This window comes from Pseudomyrmex gracilis, unplaced genomic scaffold (assembly GCF_002006095.1).
Source record: "Pseudomyrmex gracilis isolate BER0280 unplaced genomic scaffold, ASM200609v1 scaffold_41, whole genome shotgun sequence".
Lineage (NCBI taxonomy): Eukaryota > Metazoa > Arthropoda > Insecta > Hymenoptera > Formicidae > Pseudomyrmex > Pseudomyrmex gracilis.
Genome location: NW_018020625.1, coordinates 756,229 through 772,515, shown reverse-complemented (window position 1 = coordinate 772,515; position 16,287 = coordinate 756,229). Strand labels below are relative to the sequence as shown.

At 40.1% G+C, this 16,287-nt stretch overlaps 3 protein-coding genes across 3 annotated transcripts; all 3 read left to right on the top strand.

The window, feature by feature from the left end:
* The first annotated feature begins 158 nt into the window (after positions 1–158).
* LOC109852981 (charged multivesicular body protein 1b) lies at positions 159–2,879 on the top strand. The gene is made up of 3 exons (XM_020424652.1): positions 159–488; positions 718–1,183; positions 1,312–2,879. The coding sequence occupies exons 1-3, from the start codon at positions 467–469 to the stop codon at positions 1,424–1,426; spliced, it is 603 nt and encodes a 200-aa protein (XP_020280241.1). The 5' UTR covers positions 159–466; the 3' UTR covers positions 1,427–2,879.
* A 4,500-nt stretch (positions 2,880–7,379) lies between these two features.
* On the top strand, positions 7,380–9,107 carry LOC109852967. The gene is made up of 2 exons (XM_020424633.1): positions 7,380–7,519; positions 7,797–9,107. The coding sequence occupies exons 1-2, from the start codon at positions 7,517–7,519 to the stop codon at positions 8,322–8,324; spliced, it is 531 nt and encodes a 176-aa protein (XP_020280222.1). The 5' UTR covers positions 7,380–7,516; the 3' UTR covers positions 8,325–9,107.
* A 474-nt stretch (positions 9,108–9,581) lies between these two features.
* LOC109853003 (ataxin-7-like protein 1) lies at positions 9,582–16,287 on the top strand. Its single transcript, XM_020424692.1, has 6 exons — positions 9,582–10,138; positions 11,137–11,193; positions 11,284–11,388; positions 11,866–12,695; positions 13,911–13,961; positions 14,057–16,287. Exons 1-6 carry the CDS (start codon positions 10,054–10,056, stop codon positions 14,861–14,863), a joined length of 1,935 nt encoding a protein of 644 aa, XP_020280281.1. The 5' UTR covers positions 9,582–10,053; the 3' UTR covers positions 14,864–16,287.

The window sequence follows — 16,287 nt, the reverse complement described above, 5'->3', positions numbered from 1 at the left end:
CTGGCCGCTCTCTCAGTCTTCTCTCTGTTGTTACAGGTTTTCATATAGCCCCTTTCGCTTTCAGTCTTTTCTCTGCGTGCAGGCAGATCTGATTCGAATTTTTAGCGCCGATCGTCATTTCGATCTTTTCAACCGCCATCTGTTGAAAATCTCCGCGGTTTTTAGTAAATATGTCACGCATATATATAGAACACCTACATGGTAAAGCAGTCTCACGTGAGATAAGTGTAATGACTACAAATGTCAAGTGATGCCCAGTAACGCACCTTGATGCATCGACATTTATAGTTTTTGAGCGAGAATTGTGGAGTGATTTTGGCCATTAGTTTTTGGGAGATAAGACCAAGACAAAGAAGAAGAAGAATCTTCCCCGAGCTTTTCGAAAAACCACACGAAATTTCGTATCTTCTCTACTGAGGTTAGGTTTTCGTTTTATTTCGTCACAACGGGGGCTGAACAATCCGTCATGTCCGTCTCTCAGATGGAAAGTATCCTTCAAATATCGAATTAGTCGTATTCAGTTCAAATTTTTGATTTCTCTTTATAGTAATTATGTTTAATACAAAATACTTTTTAAACAGAACACACTAGTGATTGTCAGATCATGATCTCTCGACCACTGATGTTTGCATGAATTCTTCTTTTCCAATTTTCAAACACAGTTGGAAGTCCACATCGTGTTAACGTGAATTGTTTTCCTTAATTAACACAATGTAGAAAACTTATTTAATTTGAAGTTTGCTGTGAAGGAGTTAGAGAGAAATTCCAAAAAATGTGAAAAGGAGGAGAAAATAGAGAAAGCAAAGGTCAAGAAGGCAATACAGAAAGGTAACATGGAAGGTGCTCGCATTCACGCAGAGAATGCGATTCGGCAGAAGAATCAGGCCTTGAACTACCTCAGAATGAGCGCCAGAGTGGACGCCGTAGCCAGCAGAGTGCAAACTGCGCTCACCACTCGCAAAGTCACCCAGTCGATGGCTGGTGTTGTCAAAGCCATGGATGCCGCCATGAAGTCGATGAATTTAGAAAAAATTTCCGGTCTTATGGACAAGTTTGAGAGCCAATTTGAAGACTTGGACGTGCAGAGCTCGTACATGGAGAACGCGATGTCGCAAACCACGACTACCAATGTACCTCAAAATGATGTTGACGCGTTGATGCAGCAAGTTGCAGACGAAGCTGGGTAAGACAATGTTGACAAAGACGAAGTTTATGTTGCTGCACTTGTAAAAAATATCTCAAGATAAATAAGATTTTTATGTAGATTATTCGTCTACTTTGTAATCTGAATTGATTTTTATTTGTTCACAGACTGGAGTTAAACATGGAACTACCATCGGGTCAACTAGGCAGTATTGGTACTTCAGTGGCTGCAAGCCAGGAGCAAGATGAGCTGACACAAAGACTGGCACGACTTAGAGAGTAGTGCTAGGAGCTACTTTGATATACTTGTGATTCTTTCATATGTTCTATAAATTATGTAATATATATATATATATATGCTATAATATTATATAGTAAGAGAGCATTTTGGCATTGCACGCTTCATGTGCGTTTTCTAATACACTAACTTGAAATAGAGATGAAAAGAAAATCCTTATCTTTAAAACCATGGTACTTCGATACGTATCGTGATTGTATAGCTATATAACGTTGTTATTGAGATCACAAAATGTTTTAGACAACAGAATAAGATAAGATGATAGAACTTTTGTTCGCGTTATAAATTTCTAATCCTATAAACGTCTTACTTCCATCAACACTGACCATAAAACATATATCTGCAAAATTTTGAAAAATTTTGAGAATGCAATCTTAAAGTCGCGCAGTTCTGTCTGACAATTCTGTCAAACAATTGATTTACCATCGAAACTATGCCTTAGAAATAAATGTAAAAAAATGCACAGAGTTCCACAGACTCAGATGTGTGTTCTTAGAGTTAATTAGAACGCATTATTAGCAATGAGTTAAAATTAATCGAGATCGTAGATCAAACTTTTTCCGGGATTAACTCTTAGAGTACAGACGCAGCTGATGCTCGTTTAAAAGCAAGCATTGTGAAACCTGTTTGGTCTTAAACTATTAGGTGATTGCGCAATTGAGCATAATTTTTAATTGTGCGACTCCGCGCATCTAATTCTACAAACTCTAATTATTTTATTAACAGTTTTTACCCGAGCGGATATATGCGCCCACAGTACTCTAACGGTTAAAAACCGTAAAATCGATCAAAATTTCGATTAACACGTTACAGTTGTGCAATCGAATTATCTACTTTTATATTAATTTTTTTTGCATATATTACGATCGTGCAAAACGCGCTGCGTAAAGATAATTTATATACACATTTGTATAAATTGAGAATAAAAATGTTTGTCATTTATACTAAATATTTTGAAATTATTGAGATTATTAGTAAATATTGCGCGTATTTTTATAAACGTCTCAATTTGCTCTTTCATCTGATCAACTAAATGTTTGAGAGTATATATAACAATTACGCATACAAAATCTCGTTTGGAGATAAACATATTCACTGAGACGAAAGACTAGGATTGATGAGTGAATTTTGAAATGATTGATCTCTTACGTAACTTCGTCGTCGCAACTAGTTTTGTCGTACCATCCTGGCACCAAGAAGTCGTTGCATCGATTATGCGCTTTTGGCTTTTGTACTCGAGAATGGCATATCTGTTCAATCAAAACATGCCATTCTCGAGCAATAGCTGTAATGGCGATTAGCTTCGCGTGTGGTTTTTCAGAGAGTAGTTGTTCACAAACAATTTTAAGATGACGCTGATATAACTGAAAGATAATTATAAAAGGCCTTTTCAAAGGCGACGTTCAGGTGGAAAAAAAATAATAATTTGTTTCACTTTATTTATTGTTTCATTATTTAATCCTTTCTATTCAGCGTTCTTTTGCATGAGCACCAAAGATCTACACATGTAATAAATTGTGACTTGTAAAAACAAGATGAATATATCGTTGGAATACTATAATGTGCTTGTGCCACAATAACATTAACATACACAATTACATTGAAGGCATTGCTAAACTGGTTTCCAACACATTTGTTTATCAATTACTTTTGCGTCGTAATTTTTATTTTTATGCCAGCCGTGAGCTGAGGGAAAAATACTTACGTCATTAGTTGTAACGTGCTCTTATATACATATAATAAAAATAATATAATTACATAAAAATAGATAAATTTATATATAACATTTGATAATATAATATTATATAATATTAGAAACTTTCTCGTCAATAAATAAATAAAGATAACAATATTAATTTTTATTTGTATATAATTTATGTATGTTATTTAAATTTTTTTTATGTGCGCGATATATTTATATTGATCTCTATATTGAAGATTTCATTGTTTTATTTTTTTTGAACAGAGACGTTTTGTGAGTATCTGACGCGCACAGTTATTCCAATGACGTAGACGTAGGCGATTCAAAACTTCGATCGCTTGTGTAACCATGTACCAATAAAAACGCACGTGCTAAACTAGCACGCGTATTATAGTTGATCTACATCGAGATTTAATAACACGACAGACGTATTGATACGAATGTTACACATGAGAAAAATAATAATTATATATCCGGAGCTCTTTAATCACGGAAACGACTTGTTTTTTATGCCGGTTTTTTCTGGATTGAAATGTATTATGCAAGCACGAGACAATATCATTAGTACATTTTTTGTTTTTTTACTGTTGTTAATTGTGCGTATTTACCAAGAATCAAGATTTTGTTATTACTCTCACAAAACAAAAATTCCATTAGACGTCCATTAGACAGCTCCATGCGAATCTAATAGATATCTAATGGGTGTCTGGATAGATGGATGTCTGTGTGGATCTGTGTGCGTAATGTTAACTTAAATATTATTTACAGAAAATACATAATGGATCGAACAATTACGCGTCATTTATCTCAATTTAATTCTCAATTAATACGGAAGAGAAAATCAACGACAGAACACGTTGATGAAAATATTTTTCGAATAATTATCTAAAAAACGGAAATATGAAGAATTACACGCACTTCTTAAAAATAAACGCGTTTATTGTGATCTACAATTTATACGTCGAGACACTTTTTCACAACTGATGTTTTTTTTGTAAGATACGATTTTCTTGATAGCTCCCGTTAATGGGGTAATTTCCGGCGTTTTATAGTGACTCTGACATTCATGATTTTCCGAAAACAACAAAGCGACCGATGAGAGCCGCGACGCGATCGTGATTCTTTTTTACGTTAACGGGAATTATGGGCCTTGTTCGCGATGAAATTTATCACGCTTCGATGGTTCAGAGCCGGGCTGGGAAAAACCCGGCTCTCGACATAATACCCGCAGCGATCGGAGAGTCCTGTAAAATCCTCATTCGATTTGGCACTATCTGATGTCACGGCCGCGTCGTGAAGAAGAGCAAGCGTAAATATAATATTTTAATGTGTATACGTAATTCTGTGTTACCACGGGAATTGTGACGGAACCTCGTCATACGTGACGGAAACTCTCGCGACACGCACGAGCTGCTAATTCGCAAAGAATGAAAGAACCTCATCTAATCGTTTTAGAGGAAAATCTCATTGGCATTTGAAATGACTCAAGATGCGACGACTGATAACATCCTACCTGAATTACATTCGTTGCCAACTATGTTGCGTTTACGTTACGTCATAAAAATATCATTTTATAAAAATTTGAAAAGCCATACACATATATGTAAAAAAAAATCTTTAAATATTATAAAAATTTTATAAATATAATTTTGCACGTGTGCGAGACAATTCTCTTCTTGGCGAAAAATAATATTAATAATATTCTGACTTGAACAATATTTTAGTGCGAACTTTGTATTTTGATCTTTAAAAGTGAACTCCTTTCAATATTAATCATTTTCAAGGTTGTATCGAAAAATGCATCTTGTTTGCTCTCGGATTTTTCCGTCGATCCGCCAACTAAAATTCCGACCAATTATGTTTAATTGGCGTATGAAATAAACGAGTTTTTTTTTTTAAATCGGGAATGAGAGCACATGTTTCACACCGAGAATAATTGAAAGAGACAGAATCTCTTCATCGCCTGCCTGGAATCGATATGCCAGGATATCACTCGGGAAATTCGGACATAGAGATGATCAAATGGGGAAAAAGAGATATTCAAATGAAAAAAGTCGAATGAGATACAACGGGAAAAATGAGTTCTGAGAAAAATGTTTTTCTGATGAAAAATGTACTAATTTTACAATCGCTTGTGTTCGCAGCGTCGTTAATTGTTCCCGCAATTATATCGTAATTATATTGTTATAATGTCCCGCGCGAATGCTCGACAGAAACCACAAACTCTCGACTCCGCAATTGATTGTAGGTCTTCTTTTGCAATGTGTTTGAAAAATAACATTCCATAAGCGTTTGTGATCTATTGAAACTGTAGAAAAAAAGAGGAAGTTTTTTAAGGAAACTACTGATCTTACGAGAAGAGGTTGAAAAAAAAAAACTAATTCTCGAGATAACTTCAGTGCTAATACGCTCCATTTCTTCGTAAAGTGAGAATCTTCAAGTAAAACTGACGAAAGTGGAAATTTATCGCGTCGTAAATAGTGTGAAAAATAGCCAGATAAAACAAGATTGTTTTTAACTGGCTATTTTTTTCCACAGTTGCAAAACATTGCCATGAACTGTCAGCCAACATTTGATTTTTGCACCGCGTCTCTACATTTTATTTTTTTGCATCGCTTATCTCTCAACGAGAGATGAATCGACGCGTAATATTGGAAATGTAACAAACACAAGAAAAGTTATGAAATCTCCCAAAGGTCTTCTCGGAAGAGGTCGATCGCCGCGAGATATGTCGCTTTTTAATTAAATGTTTCTTAATGATTTATTTTCAAGTTGCGGATCGCGTCAACGACGATCGCGCGCTATTTTGCACTTTCAATAACACAACGGAAATAAACAAAAAAACTCTTTCGTTTTTTTTTCAAACGGAAAGAAAGAACGCGGATTTATATCGGTTTTAATTAAACCTCGCCACTCTGGACTCTATGCGATATCACGTTAAAATCGCAATGAATACACCGCGATAAATATCTATACATGCGCGGCGAACGTAACGCCTCGCTTGGAAAAGCATGAGATTCATCGACGACGTTGACCTTGCAAAATTTGCGCGCCTCGCTCTATTCAAGAAATCGACCGTTTGGCGATTCGGATGCGTGCTTGAGAAACGACGTCATCCATTGTGTTGGCACTCGACGATTAAATTCAGCGAATTAAAAATTATAAAACACATTAATACCGCGCGAACGTAGAAGAATAGGCTTTGTCATGTCGGAGAGATGGATCAGTTTTCCTCGACAAAAAAGAAAAAAAAGCGACGATCGCGAAACGTGCGCAGAATGTTTTGTTCACAGCTTCTTCTTTTTACGGAAACGTAAATCTTGATCGCACCGCGTCGCGAGGAGAAACACGAGTTTATGATAACTCGACCGCATCCTGCATTCATTAACAAATGTTTTGAAAATATTAAATTATATATATGTGTGTATATATATATATACTATATATAAAAAGTGACAAACTACGTGACTAAAAGAACAATGTCATGAAGTCATCAGCTACTTTCGAACCGCGAGACACGCGTACTTTCCACACTTGTGCACGCACAAGTGTAGATCCAGGGAAAAAATATATTTTATAAACAAATAATTATAATTTGAGAGAATGTGTGTTTTTATACAATTGTTTACTTAATTTTCTCTGTTAATTAAACTTTTGATATAATAAATAATCTCTTGTCACGTTAAGTAATTGTTTACGTAAATGGTTCTCTTGTGTCTCTTCAATGTGTGTGTGTGTAAATGTTTTATATGTTCGATATCATATCACAAAAGTTGTAATTTTAGATAATTAAACAAATATGTTAAATTCTACGGTATGGCAAAATTACAATTTTACGCTTCTCCGCCATTCTTCGCGTTTTCGATTAAACTAAGTCTTGTGATCAGATCTTAAATTTAAATTCCATAATCGAATTCCCCGATTATCGCGGAATTTACGCGCATGAACGAGCCGGAGCGCGCGGTCGAAAAACGCAGTTTTATCATCGTGATAAATTGCAAGTTCATTCTGTCTGTGAAAACTTGACTTCGTCACAGACGCCGCGCTTTCGGGGAATGTCTTCTTATCCGACGTCGCGCTGTATACGCGTCGTCGGAAAGACTTTTGCGTCCTGCGAGATATCGTGAATCCGATCGGGAAGGGAGGGAAGAGTTTGTAGCAAGTTTCCCACATGACTCGTCGGCCCCACGTAGTGGGGATCGCGGTTCAGCCGGGCGATTTATATAGGAGAAGAAATTCTTGCTACACCAGCACTTCAAGTTCGAACGGTGATATCGTATAACCGTTGAATCTTCTGGTTCCCGTTAAATTATTGTCGGTGAAATCGTCGACATTCTCAAATCAAATTCCTGCAACACACACATTCGACAATCATGGTAAACGTATACTTCTTTTCTTATAAATTTTTTTGTTCTGTCAGTAGAATAATTTTATAAAAATGTGAACAACAAGTAGTGCAACATTATTATAAACAAAACCTCTTAATGAGAATTGAAACAATTCTCTTCAGAAGATTTACAACTGATTCATTTTAATTTCACAACTTTGTGAAAAATTAAAAGAGTAAAAGTTTTTCAATTTGCATTTTTTAACCAACAGAAACGACTTTCACGACTTCTTTGTTCTCATAGTCACAACTGTTTATCTTTACAGTTGAAGTACGTCGTACTCTTCACCACCGTGTTCTGTCTGGTGCAGTCGCAGCGACCCTGGCACGCAGGCAGCAGCAATCGTCTGCCCCAGGTACTACCTCAGTACATTGACGAACGAATAGCAGCGGAACAGGCGGCGCAAGCAAACCAGATCGGCCAAGCGATTCCAGGTCAAACATTTTCAGCTGGCCAAGCGACTCCAACAAATCAAGTGGGCCAAGAATTCCAAGGAGCGCCAACGGTAAGCGCGGCTGGCGCTGTCGACCCAGGAATCGGTAATCGAATCGGTGTGGCAGATGGTGCCGCAGCTTCAGCTGCACCGTCCACGACCACGATAAATCCGCAGGATCTGCCGATTGACGCTCACGGCGATATCGAACTGGTGAACAGAATCCTGTCGTGGCCGAGAGAAAAATGGCCGTTCTGGTTCGTCAACTGGCAGGCGATTCAGGCTCATCGCGGTGACGTGAACAATCCTGCCCAGCCGGTTGAGACGCAACCCAATGCGCGATCGTTCTTCGCTGGTTAAGAAGAAAGAAAGAAAGACAAGGAAGAGAAAGAGGAAGAACGAAGAAAAATTCTACATCGAACACATCGATAAGACTGTAAATTTAAGCATTTTTGTTTTAAGCAATTTCTGATGATATTTATGGCCGCTGACGACAACGGTTATTTCCTAGTCAAAGTCATCTTCTTTGAAGAAATATCTACAAGAAGAAGTGGTCTCTTCTGCGTTTGATTATTCAGGATTATAGGTTGATCGATTCGGTTTCTCGCGATGACGAGAGAGAAGTTTAAGATACGTGTATGTATGGTCGAAGCGAGTGGCCGTGTGATCGTGCGCGAGTATAAAAGTGTTTTTGGAGTACGAGTATAAATTGTTAAACTTGTTTTATATACAGTAAATAATGTGATTACAAAATTTCGACCAGCGAGAGAATAAATTTTCAATTGTTTTTAAAATATTCCAAACACTCTTACAGATTTTCCGAAATAACTATAGTATGATTGTTGTATGTCGCCATGAGGGTTTTTAAATCGTTAGAGTTTAGTTAGTTTTTACTTTATTAACTTTTATGTGTGTACCAAGTTAAAAAAAAAGTTATTTTTTACAACAAAATAAAATGCTGCTCTAGAAAAACAATTGTTTCTCATTACTCAACATTAGAAAATAGCGCTATCGCATTTGTAAATAAACATGTTCGCGTGAATGAAAAAAATGATGTGATTGATCGAAAATTACCGTAACTGTTACTATGTGACTTTGTTTCAACATTTCAATGAGTCACTCAATGAGTCTCTCAAAAAAAAAGATACAAAATTCTTAACAAATTATTCTAACTGTTTGTAAATGTAATTATCGATAAGTCGTTTAAAAACAAACAAAAGCAAACTGACGGGAGGAGAATAAGGGCGATGCGATAGTGCGTAGTTCGCATTCAACTGGGGGGATTTATCAATGAAATCATGCGTGTGAATGACACCAGAGCAACGCCGTAGACAACGCGATCCACCTGCCGTGCAGAACGGTCGGCACGCCAATGAGCCGCGCGCAGCGCCGTACGTGACTCGCCGCGCCGCGATTGGCCGGCCGTTCTGCGCACGTTGTCACGCTCACGGCGGCTCGTGACGTCAGGCAACGGCCGGCCAATACCGCCGCGCGAAATTCGCCAGTGCTCGTCGTGTACGCGCGTGCGACACGCGGTTGTGTTTGTGTGTGTGTGTATTCTCGGTGGCACTGGAGGAACCACGCGGAAACGAGGCTCGCGGATCGACGGGGCCAGCCAGCATCGTCGGGATCGCGCGACGACGCCTCGCGGTAACAGGCATCGACGCGCAGATGTTAGTCGAAACTCGCGACTGAGACGCATCTCGTCGCGCGTGTAGCCAACGATTTTGGAATCTCGGTGGATTTTACATTTACGGCCGAGGGGGATGAACACGAGCGGAAGATAGAGGAGAAGGCGAGACAAATGTGTCTAGTCGCGGCGTGACACGCACACACGCGGGCAAAGACGACGAGAAGGAAAGAGAGGGAGGAGGAGGAGGAGGAGGAGGAGAGGAGAGGAGACGACGGGAGAGAAAGAGACAGAGAGAACATAGTTGATATAGCGTGGAGTGTGTATCGTCGCGCCGCACCTGACAGTCCACGCGGCCTCTCGCGAAAACCCCCCCGTCGAAAAACACACTCTCTCGCCACGCTATATACAAAACGAGGACCGCGCCGTGTTTCACTCGGAACGCGAGCGCCATTGGCAATGTCGGGAAGTGACAGCCCAACATTCTTTCACGGCCAGCCCTGGTCAAGCTGGATCGAAAGAATCGGACGAGACAAGCCGCTGAGTAAGTGCGCTCAATCTCTCCCATCGCGACGCCGCAAACCGCCCTCGGCGGCGACGGGCGTCGGTTGGGTATATGCGTATCCTAACCTCACTTCGACGGTCCTTTGTCCGGCCGCGACGGCAGCGCGCGCACGCGGGGCGGGAGGGGGACAATGTCGAAGGGGGTGTTGTGTATACGATGTATCTCGGAGAGGCACGGGGGGAAGGTTGCACGCGCCGTGCGGATTTCTCTCCCCCGGCGTGTTCCTCCCGCGCCTCTCCGTTGCCGGCGCGCGGATATCTACGCGTATGATTTTCAGGATTGACAATTATGTAATGCGAACGAGCGTGTCTCTTCACAAATTGCTCGTTATCCCGTCCGGCCGAGAACAAAACAATCGGCAGATAAATTTAGTAAACACCTGTCTCTCTGTTAAAAAAAAAAAAAAAGACTACAAGAGAGAAACACATGGTGTTTGCCTCTCCTCACGTTCGTTTCCTCTGATGAATTTCTGTACTAGCAGTTTTCCTATCTATGCATGTATATAAATAAAAAAAATAATAAAAAATAAAAAACAAAACATAATAAAACTCACTCTTTACCTAAAAAGTTGTGTTCTTTATTTCTACATTTCTGTTCAAAAGTTGAGGCACACAAAAAAATCAAGTTTTAAGATTAGAGTATACTTTTCTGAAGGCAGAGGTGAAATGGTCTTAAAAATTTTCTGAATATTTGAGGATGTATGTGATCACAGCATATATAAAGTGTGTGACATAAATATGATGTGTTTTGAATAAAATATATTAAAGTATAGCGAATCTGTACAATAGTATGCTGTTGTGTGTGATCATAGCTATTACACATGTGCACATTATTCAATGTGTGTATATCTTAAAATACATAACACATTATACATAGGAGATGATATATGAACAATTAAAACTAAGAGATATATTTTGTGTGTATTGTCTGCAATAGTTTTGAGATAGCTAGTATAGATTGTGTTGTCTATATTTCAGGTGATGAAGAGACAGAAACTCAGCCCTCAACCTCAGTCACGCGTCTTTCTGCAGAAGGTGCTCGACTCAGTTTACATTAAAATACCAATATCATACACATTGGTGATGATGTATTTCTCAATTTAACACTACTACTGTGTTTTTCAGATATTGATCTGTATGGCTTCTGTCCAGAAAGAGATACTTTTTATGGGGTTGTATGTGAAATATGCAATTCCATAGTGAAGCCACAAGCTCTCATTCAGCATATGGGTATGTATGCACAGTTGATTGCTATTATTGTAAAGAACAAATTGTGTTCTGGATGTGTTGAATGAACATAATTTATGTCATTTATAGACAACTTAATTCATTCAATATGTATTCTGTAAAATAAAACAGCTCTTGATTCCAAAGTTTAATATTTAACATTCTGATTGTTTCAAGATTCAAGTCGAGATCTAAAGACATATAAATATGTTCCAACATGTAAAATTTTTATTTATAAGATAATAGCAGCAAGATAGTAGCAGCAATGTGTTTATATATATCAATAAAGTCTTTTATACTTTAAGATTTTAATTTTAATCATTATTTTATTATTAAGATTAGCATCAAGTTTTAGAGAGAACGTAGTTTTATAAAGACCTTTTAAATTATTAAACAAGTGAGCTCGCAATTTATTAGCAACTTGTATACGTACATTGCAGGTATAAAACTTGTAAACACACACCTTCTGTTTTGCCACAGAGAGCCGTCATCCTTCCGGCACGGCTTTTCCACCTCCTTCAACCCCGACCACAAAACCGCCCGTAAAAACCCCTTACTGCAAGTTGTCAAAGCTGAAGAAAACTGCTCAGTCACCAGCTCCTTCATCTTCATCTACTTCTTCCTCTTCGATTCCCACTATTGCTGGTGCGAAGCTGAACCATACGACCGTCAAGCGTATCGCGGACCAAGCGAGTTTGACTGCGGGTGTCTCGGTGCCGATCTCCTCGTCGCCCCGATCACCACTTGAGACCATCACAGTGCAGACAACGTCTCCCAATGTGGCCGGACCTTCTAACGTCGTCGTCGTCGCGTCAACTAACACCGTTAACAGTCCGGGAAAAAGTCCCGGACCTAGCAACAGTGGAAGCAGTAGCAGCAGCGGCGGTGGTAGCGGAAGTCAGCCCCGACGGAAGAGGCTTAAAACGGACAGGTCATTGCTCAAGGACCGCGAGTATGATCCAGACCGTCACTGCGGGGTCTGGAACGAGGAGACCGGCAAGCCCTGCACCAGATCGCTCACATGCAAAGCGCACACGGTATCGCTACGCCGAACGGTCGTCGGGCGCAGCAAAACCTTCGACAAGCTTCTCGCGGAGCACCGTGCCGCGAAGGAGCAGCCGAATAGCGGCGGCAGCCGACAGACGACGAAGGTGACGGTCGCCGGCACGGTCACCGTCTCCTCGACCGCCGCCGCGTCCGGTCTAAACAATCCTCTTGCTCCCAATACTCCAGTATCCATCGTCGAGCCGGAAGCGCCAAGTTCGCCGCCCGTACTATCGCTGCCAGACACGTATCCATTGCCAAAGCAGGTAAGAGTACGTTGCTCTTTTTTCCTCTCGGCTATTCTGTACCTTACAACTTTTTACACATTTATTATTATTATTATTATGATTTATATTTCTTGTCCTCAATTATCCCATCTCTGTGATATCTTCGGTGTGACTCTTGTTCATTTGCCACGCCGTATTGTCATTTATAAAATCAGTCTCTTCTGCGCGAGCAACTCTCTTGCGCGGCAGTAGAAATGAGACTTGCTGGCGCAGCGACGAAATGAAAGTTTTTTGGTTTGATCAATGTGTGATTAGGAGGCAAACCTTCGTGAGTGCAGTTTGTCACTTGCACTGGATATATTATTGCTTTCCGACGCATTTTGTGGAAAAATGCGAAAACGACGAATTTGTGGCTTTCTTATCGTACGTCGAAAATTTAATGTGTAACCGTCCAATGAGTTTGAGACATTTGTGCATGACATTGTTGATATCTTATTTTGTATATTTGCGCTTTGAAAAGAGAACTTTCATTTCTGTGTACTGTTGTTTATAGCAGTTAAAACTGAAAAGCTGAGAGTTGAAAAAAGTAGACATCCTAGTTTTTTTTTTTTTTTTTTTTTTTTTTTAATGAATTTGACGCAATTTATATTTAACAATCACAGAGCTTTAAGCGTCAACATACGCTTTAATCGACATACGCTTGATAATGATATAATATATACTACAAACTTTGTTTAATGCTCATGCAAGGGCAAAGTGTATCTGAAACTTTATACTCTTGTATGATAACATATTCTCAGAACTCACATAAGTAAGTCGCAATCACAAGTGACACTTGTGATTCTCTTGTTGGTTCAATACTGTGCAATAAACGTTTTTTTTTTTTTTTTTAAATAAGCAATAAATTATCAGAGTGTGAATTCAAAAGACATAGATAATAACTTATCTAAATACTTTTTTTTTACTTTTGATTTTGTTATGTTACTAGTTGCAAAAAGATAAGACGAAATATTTTTTGTATTTTCAATCATGTGTAACATTCAAAAGTAGAAATCAAATTTTTGTAGAACCTTTTAGATAAGATATAAGAAAGACACGCAGTGTTGTCAATTGTAGAAAGAGAGAAAAAAAGAAAGAAAATTTAAAGAATTTATACGATATTCTGCTGACAAAAACATGGATCGATCGACCCAGTCAAGTCAGCGCCAAAACAGAGGGTGTCGGTTGATACTTGTTTTGTTTTTGTTATTGCAGGCTGTTGATTTTCTTTATCGGTGTCTGGCCCCGCATGGCTCCGCTAAACCTGTAAGGCATGGTTTCTTTTCGGCACTTAAACGCCACCTTCTCTTATGGGACCCTACGATACTTATTCTACCGAATCGCCAACTTCTCTTTTTTAGACCAAACTCGAAGATGACTTCGTTAACGCAGATGACCTGCGGAATCTGGAGTCCACTTTGGTCAATTCTACCATCGTAACCAGCAACGCCTCGCAGCAGCAGACAAGCTCGATGATGACGCCGATATCGGTGATGCTGCCGTCGTTGTCGCCGTTGCCAGGCAACAACAGCGAGGACTCAGGAGTTGCCACTTTGATACCAAGTACCACTACAACATCTGCGATGCCGGTGGTACCGGCACCACTGCCAGCTACCTGCGTGCAACCTCCTACGATAGTCACCACTGTGCTCGAGGGCGAGACACCAGTGGACATAGATACCGAAACGATGACCATGTACTCGCCAGTTTACGCCACTAAGGATACCAAGTCGCAGCTGGTGATGCAGATACAAAGACCAAACAGTCATTCGTCGCAATCGCCCGTTTCGGTCAGGAGTTACCAGCAGATGCAGGCTTCGATGCCGAGTCTGAACATGTTCGAACCCGTGGAGCAGTTGGAACAACAGCACGCCAGTCAAATCAACGGCAAGAGGTTGAATCACGCTACGAGCCCGGTATTGTCGCGACAGAGGAAGCAGCACAAGTCGCAGCACGACCTGTCGTCGTCGTCGTCGTCGTCATCTTCGTGCCTGTCACAATCACAGGACTTCTCTACGTCGATTCAGGTCGAGGCGACAACCACGTCGTCGCCATATCCTCATTTCGCCGACATTTCCTGGTCAAACTGTCATCCGGAGCCACTGGCGGTCAGCCGATGGCTTCGCATCTCATCCACTCGTAAGCAGTACAACTTCAATATTCACTGACACAAGACCCCACCCACCCCGGGCTGAGGACGGTGCGCCGCGGGCGTCGTTTGTCTACCTCCTTTCCTTTGCGAGATCCTCTTCTCCATCGCCGCCCATGTCGTTATCATCCTAGTCGTCGTCGCCGCCACAGTCGATGTCGCGTCCGCAGCCCGCCGAGGAGGGAAGGTTCTTGTTTTTACCGCAACCATCACGAAGTGAGTATTTCACGCACCGGGATCGATCGTTGAGGAATCCTGTTTGTTGACGCCCTATGGACGACAATTCCATCGAATCTCTGAAAATGCGCGACGTGATTCTTCTTCGCTCTCTCGCGCGCAATATCGCGCAATATCGCGCAACGAGAAGAGCCCTCAGCCTCCGATCACGAGTATCGTCGTGGGACGTTTAAAGAAAGATTCTCGACCGACGACATCCGGTGAAAATTTCGTTGTCTGGACGTGTACCTGAACCCACGAAACTCCACGAGGTGGAACACAACGGGTTGACGTATATCCCACAATTCCTGTTTACTCGGCGAATTTGTAACGTAGGATAGGAAGAAAAAGATTTAAGATAGAATGAGAGAATGTGCAAATGAGAAGAGCGATTGAGAGCATTGTGATAAAACGAATGAACGACAACATCTGCGAGAGAGACATGTCTAACAAAATTTTTGCACGCAACACACAGAATTTTCGCAGCACGTAGTTTTACCGTTATGTGACTTATTAAATGCAACTTCTTACACGCGTCGCGGAACATTCCTTCAGTCTCGCCCTTTTTCTCGGCGACGCGCGTTATCAGATCTGCGAAAGCTGCGTCGAACGTGTTTTTTGTTACGTGATTTCTAGGTGCTCTTCAGAGATAGATGTTTGCGTTTGTTTTTTTTTTTTTTTTATGTATCGGAAATGGTATGAAAACGTTGTGATTTTTCAATATACTAAATCTTTTGGTAAATCCTTCGTAAATACCAAAAGCAATCAATAGCGATGTACGCTTAGTATATTCTAGTTTGTTCGTGATTTTTACTCGAGTGTATAGTCAAAATTATACAATTAAGTATCGCGATATCATGAACATTTTTTTTTTTTTTTTGTTATTCCGAAACGTATTATTGCGGGAATTGTTTTGGGGGGGAGTTTTCTCTTTGAAGACTTGAGATTTTTTTCACACAAAACACACGCATCCTTGCACATCGTTTATTTTTAAGGTTTTAAAGTCCAATTTGAACGTATATATCACGCCTCTTCGTAATTTATTTGAGTAGTATGTACGTTTGTCAGGCTTGGAAGACTTTCAGCAAGTGAATTCGTATGTATGCATTATCTGTATAATGATTATTTTTTACAATGTAATTGATTGAGCGCCGCCACGTGGGCGTCGCGCCCCGTTTCTTTCGAATTGTATATGAATTTTGTAAATAGAGACCGCAGATTATGTAT

Bases quoted from the DNA above. Each gene is read 5' to 3' on its own strand.
- LOC109852981 (XM_020424652.1), top strand. From the start codon at position 467: ATGTCCGTCTCTCAGATGGAAA. The intron at 489-717 runs GTATCCTTCAAA...AACACAATGTAG, and splicing joins GTCCGTCTCTCAGATGGAAA to AAAACTTATTTAATTTGAAG. The intron at 1,184-1,311 runs GTAAGACAATGT...ATTTGTTCACAG, and splicing joins CAAGTTGCAGACGAAGCTGG to ACTGGAGTTAAACATGGAAC.
- LOC109853003 (XM_020424692.1), top strand. From the start codon at position 10,054: ATGTCGGGAAGTGACAGCCCAACATTCTTTCACGGCCAGCCCTGGTCA. The intron at 10,139-11,136 runs GTAAGTGCGCTC...TCTATATTTCAG, and splicing joins CGGACGAGACAAGCCGCTGA to GTGATGAAGAGACAGAAACT. The intron at 11,389-11,865 runs GTATGTATGCAC...GTTTTGCCACAG, and splicing joins AGCTCTCATTCAGCATATGG to AGAGCCGTCATCCTTCCGGC.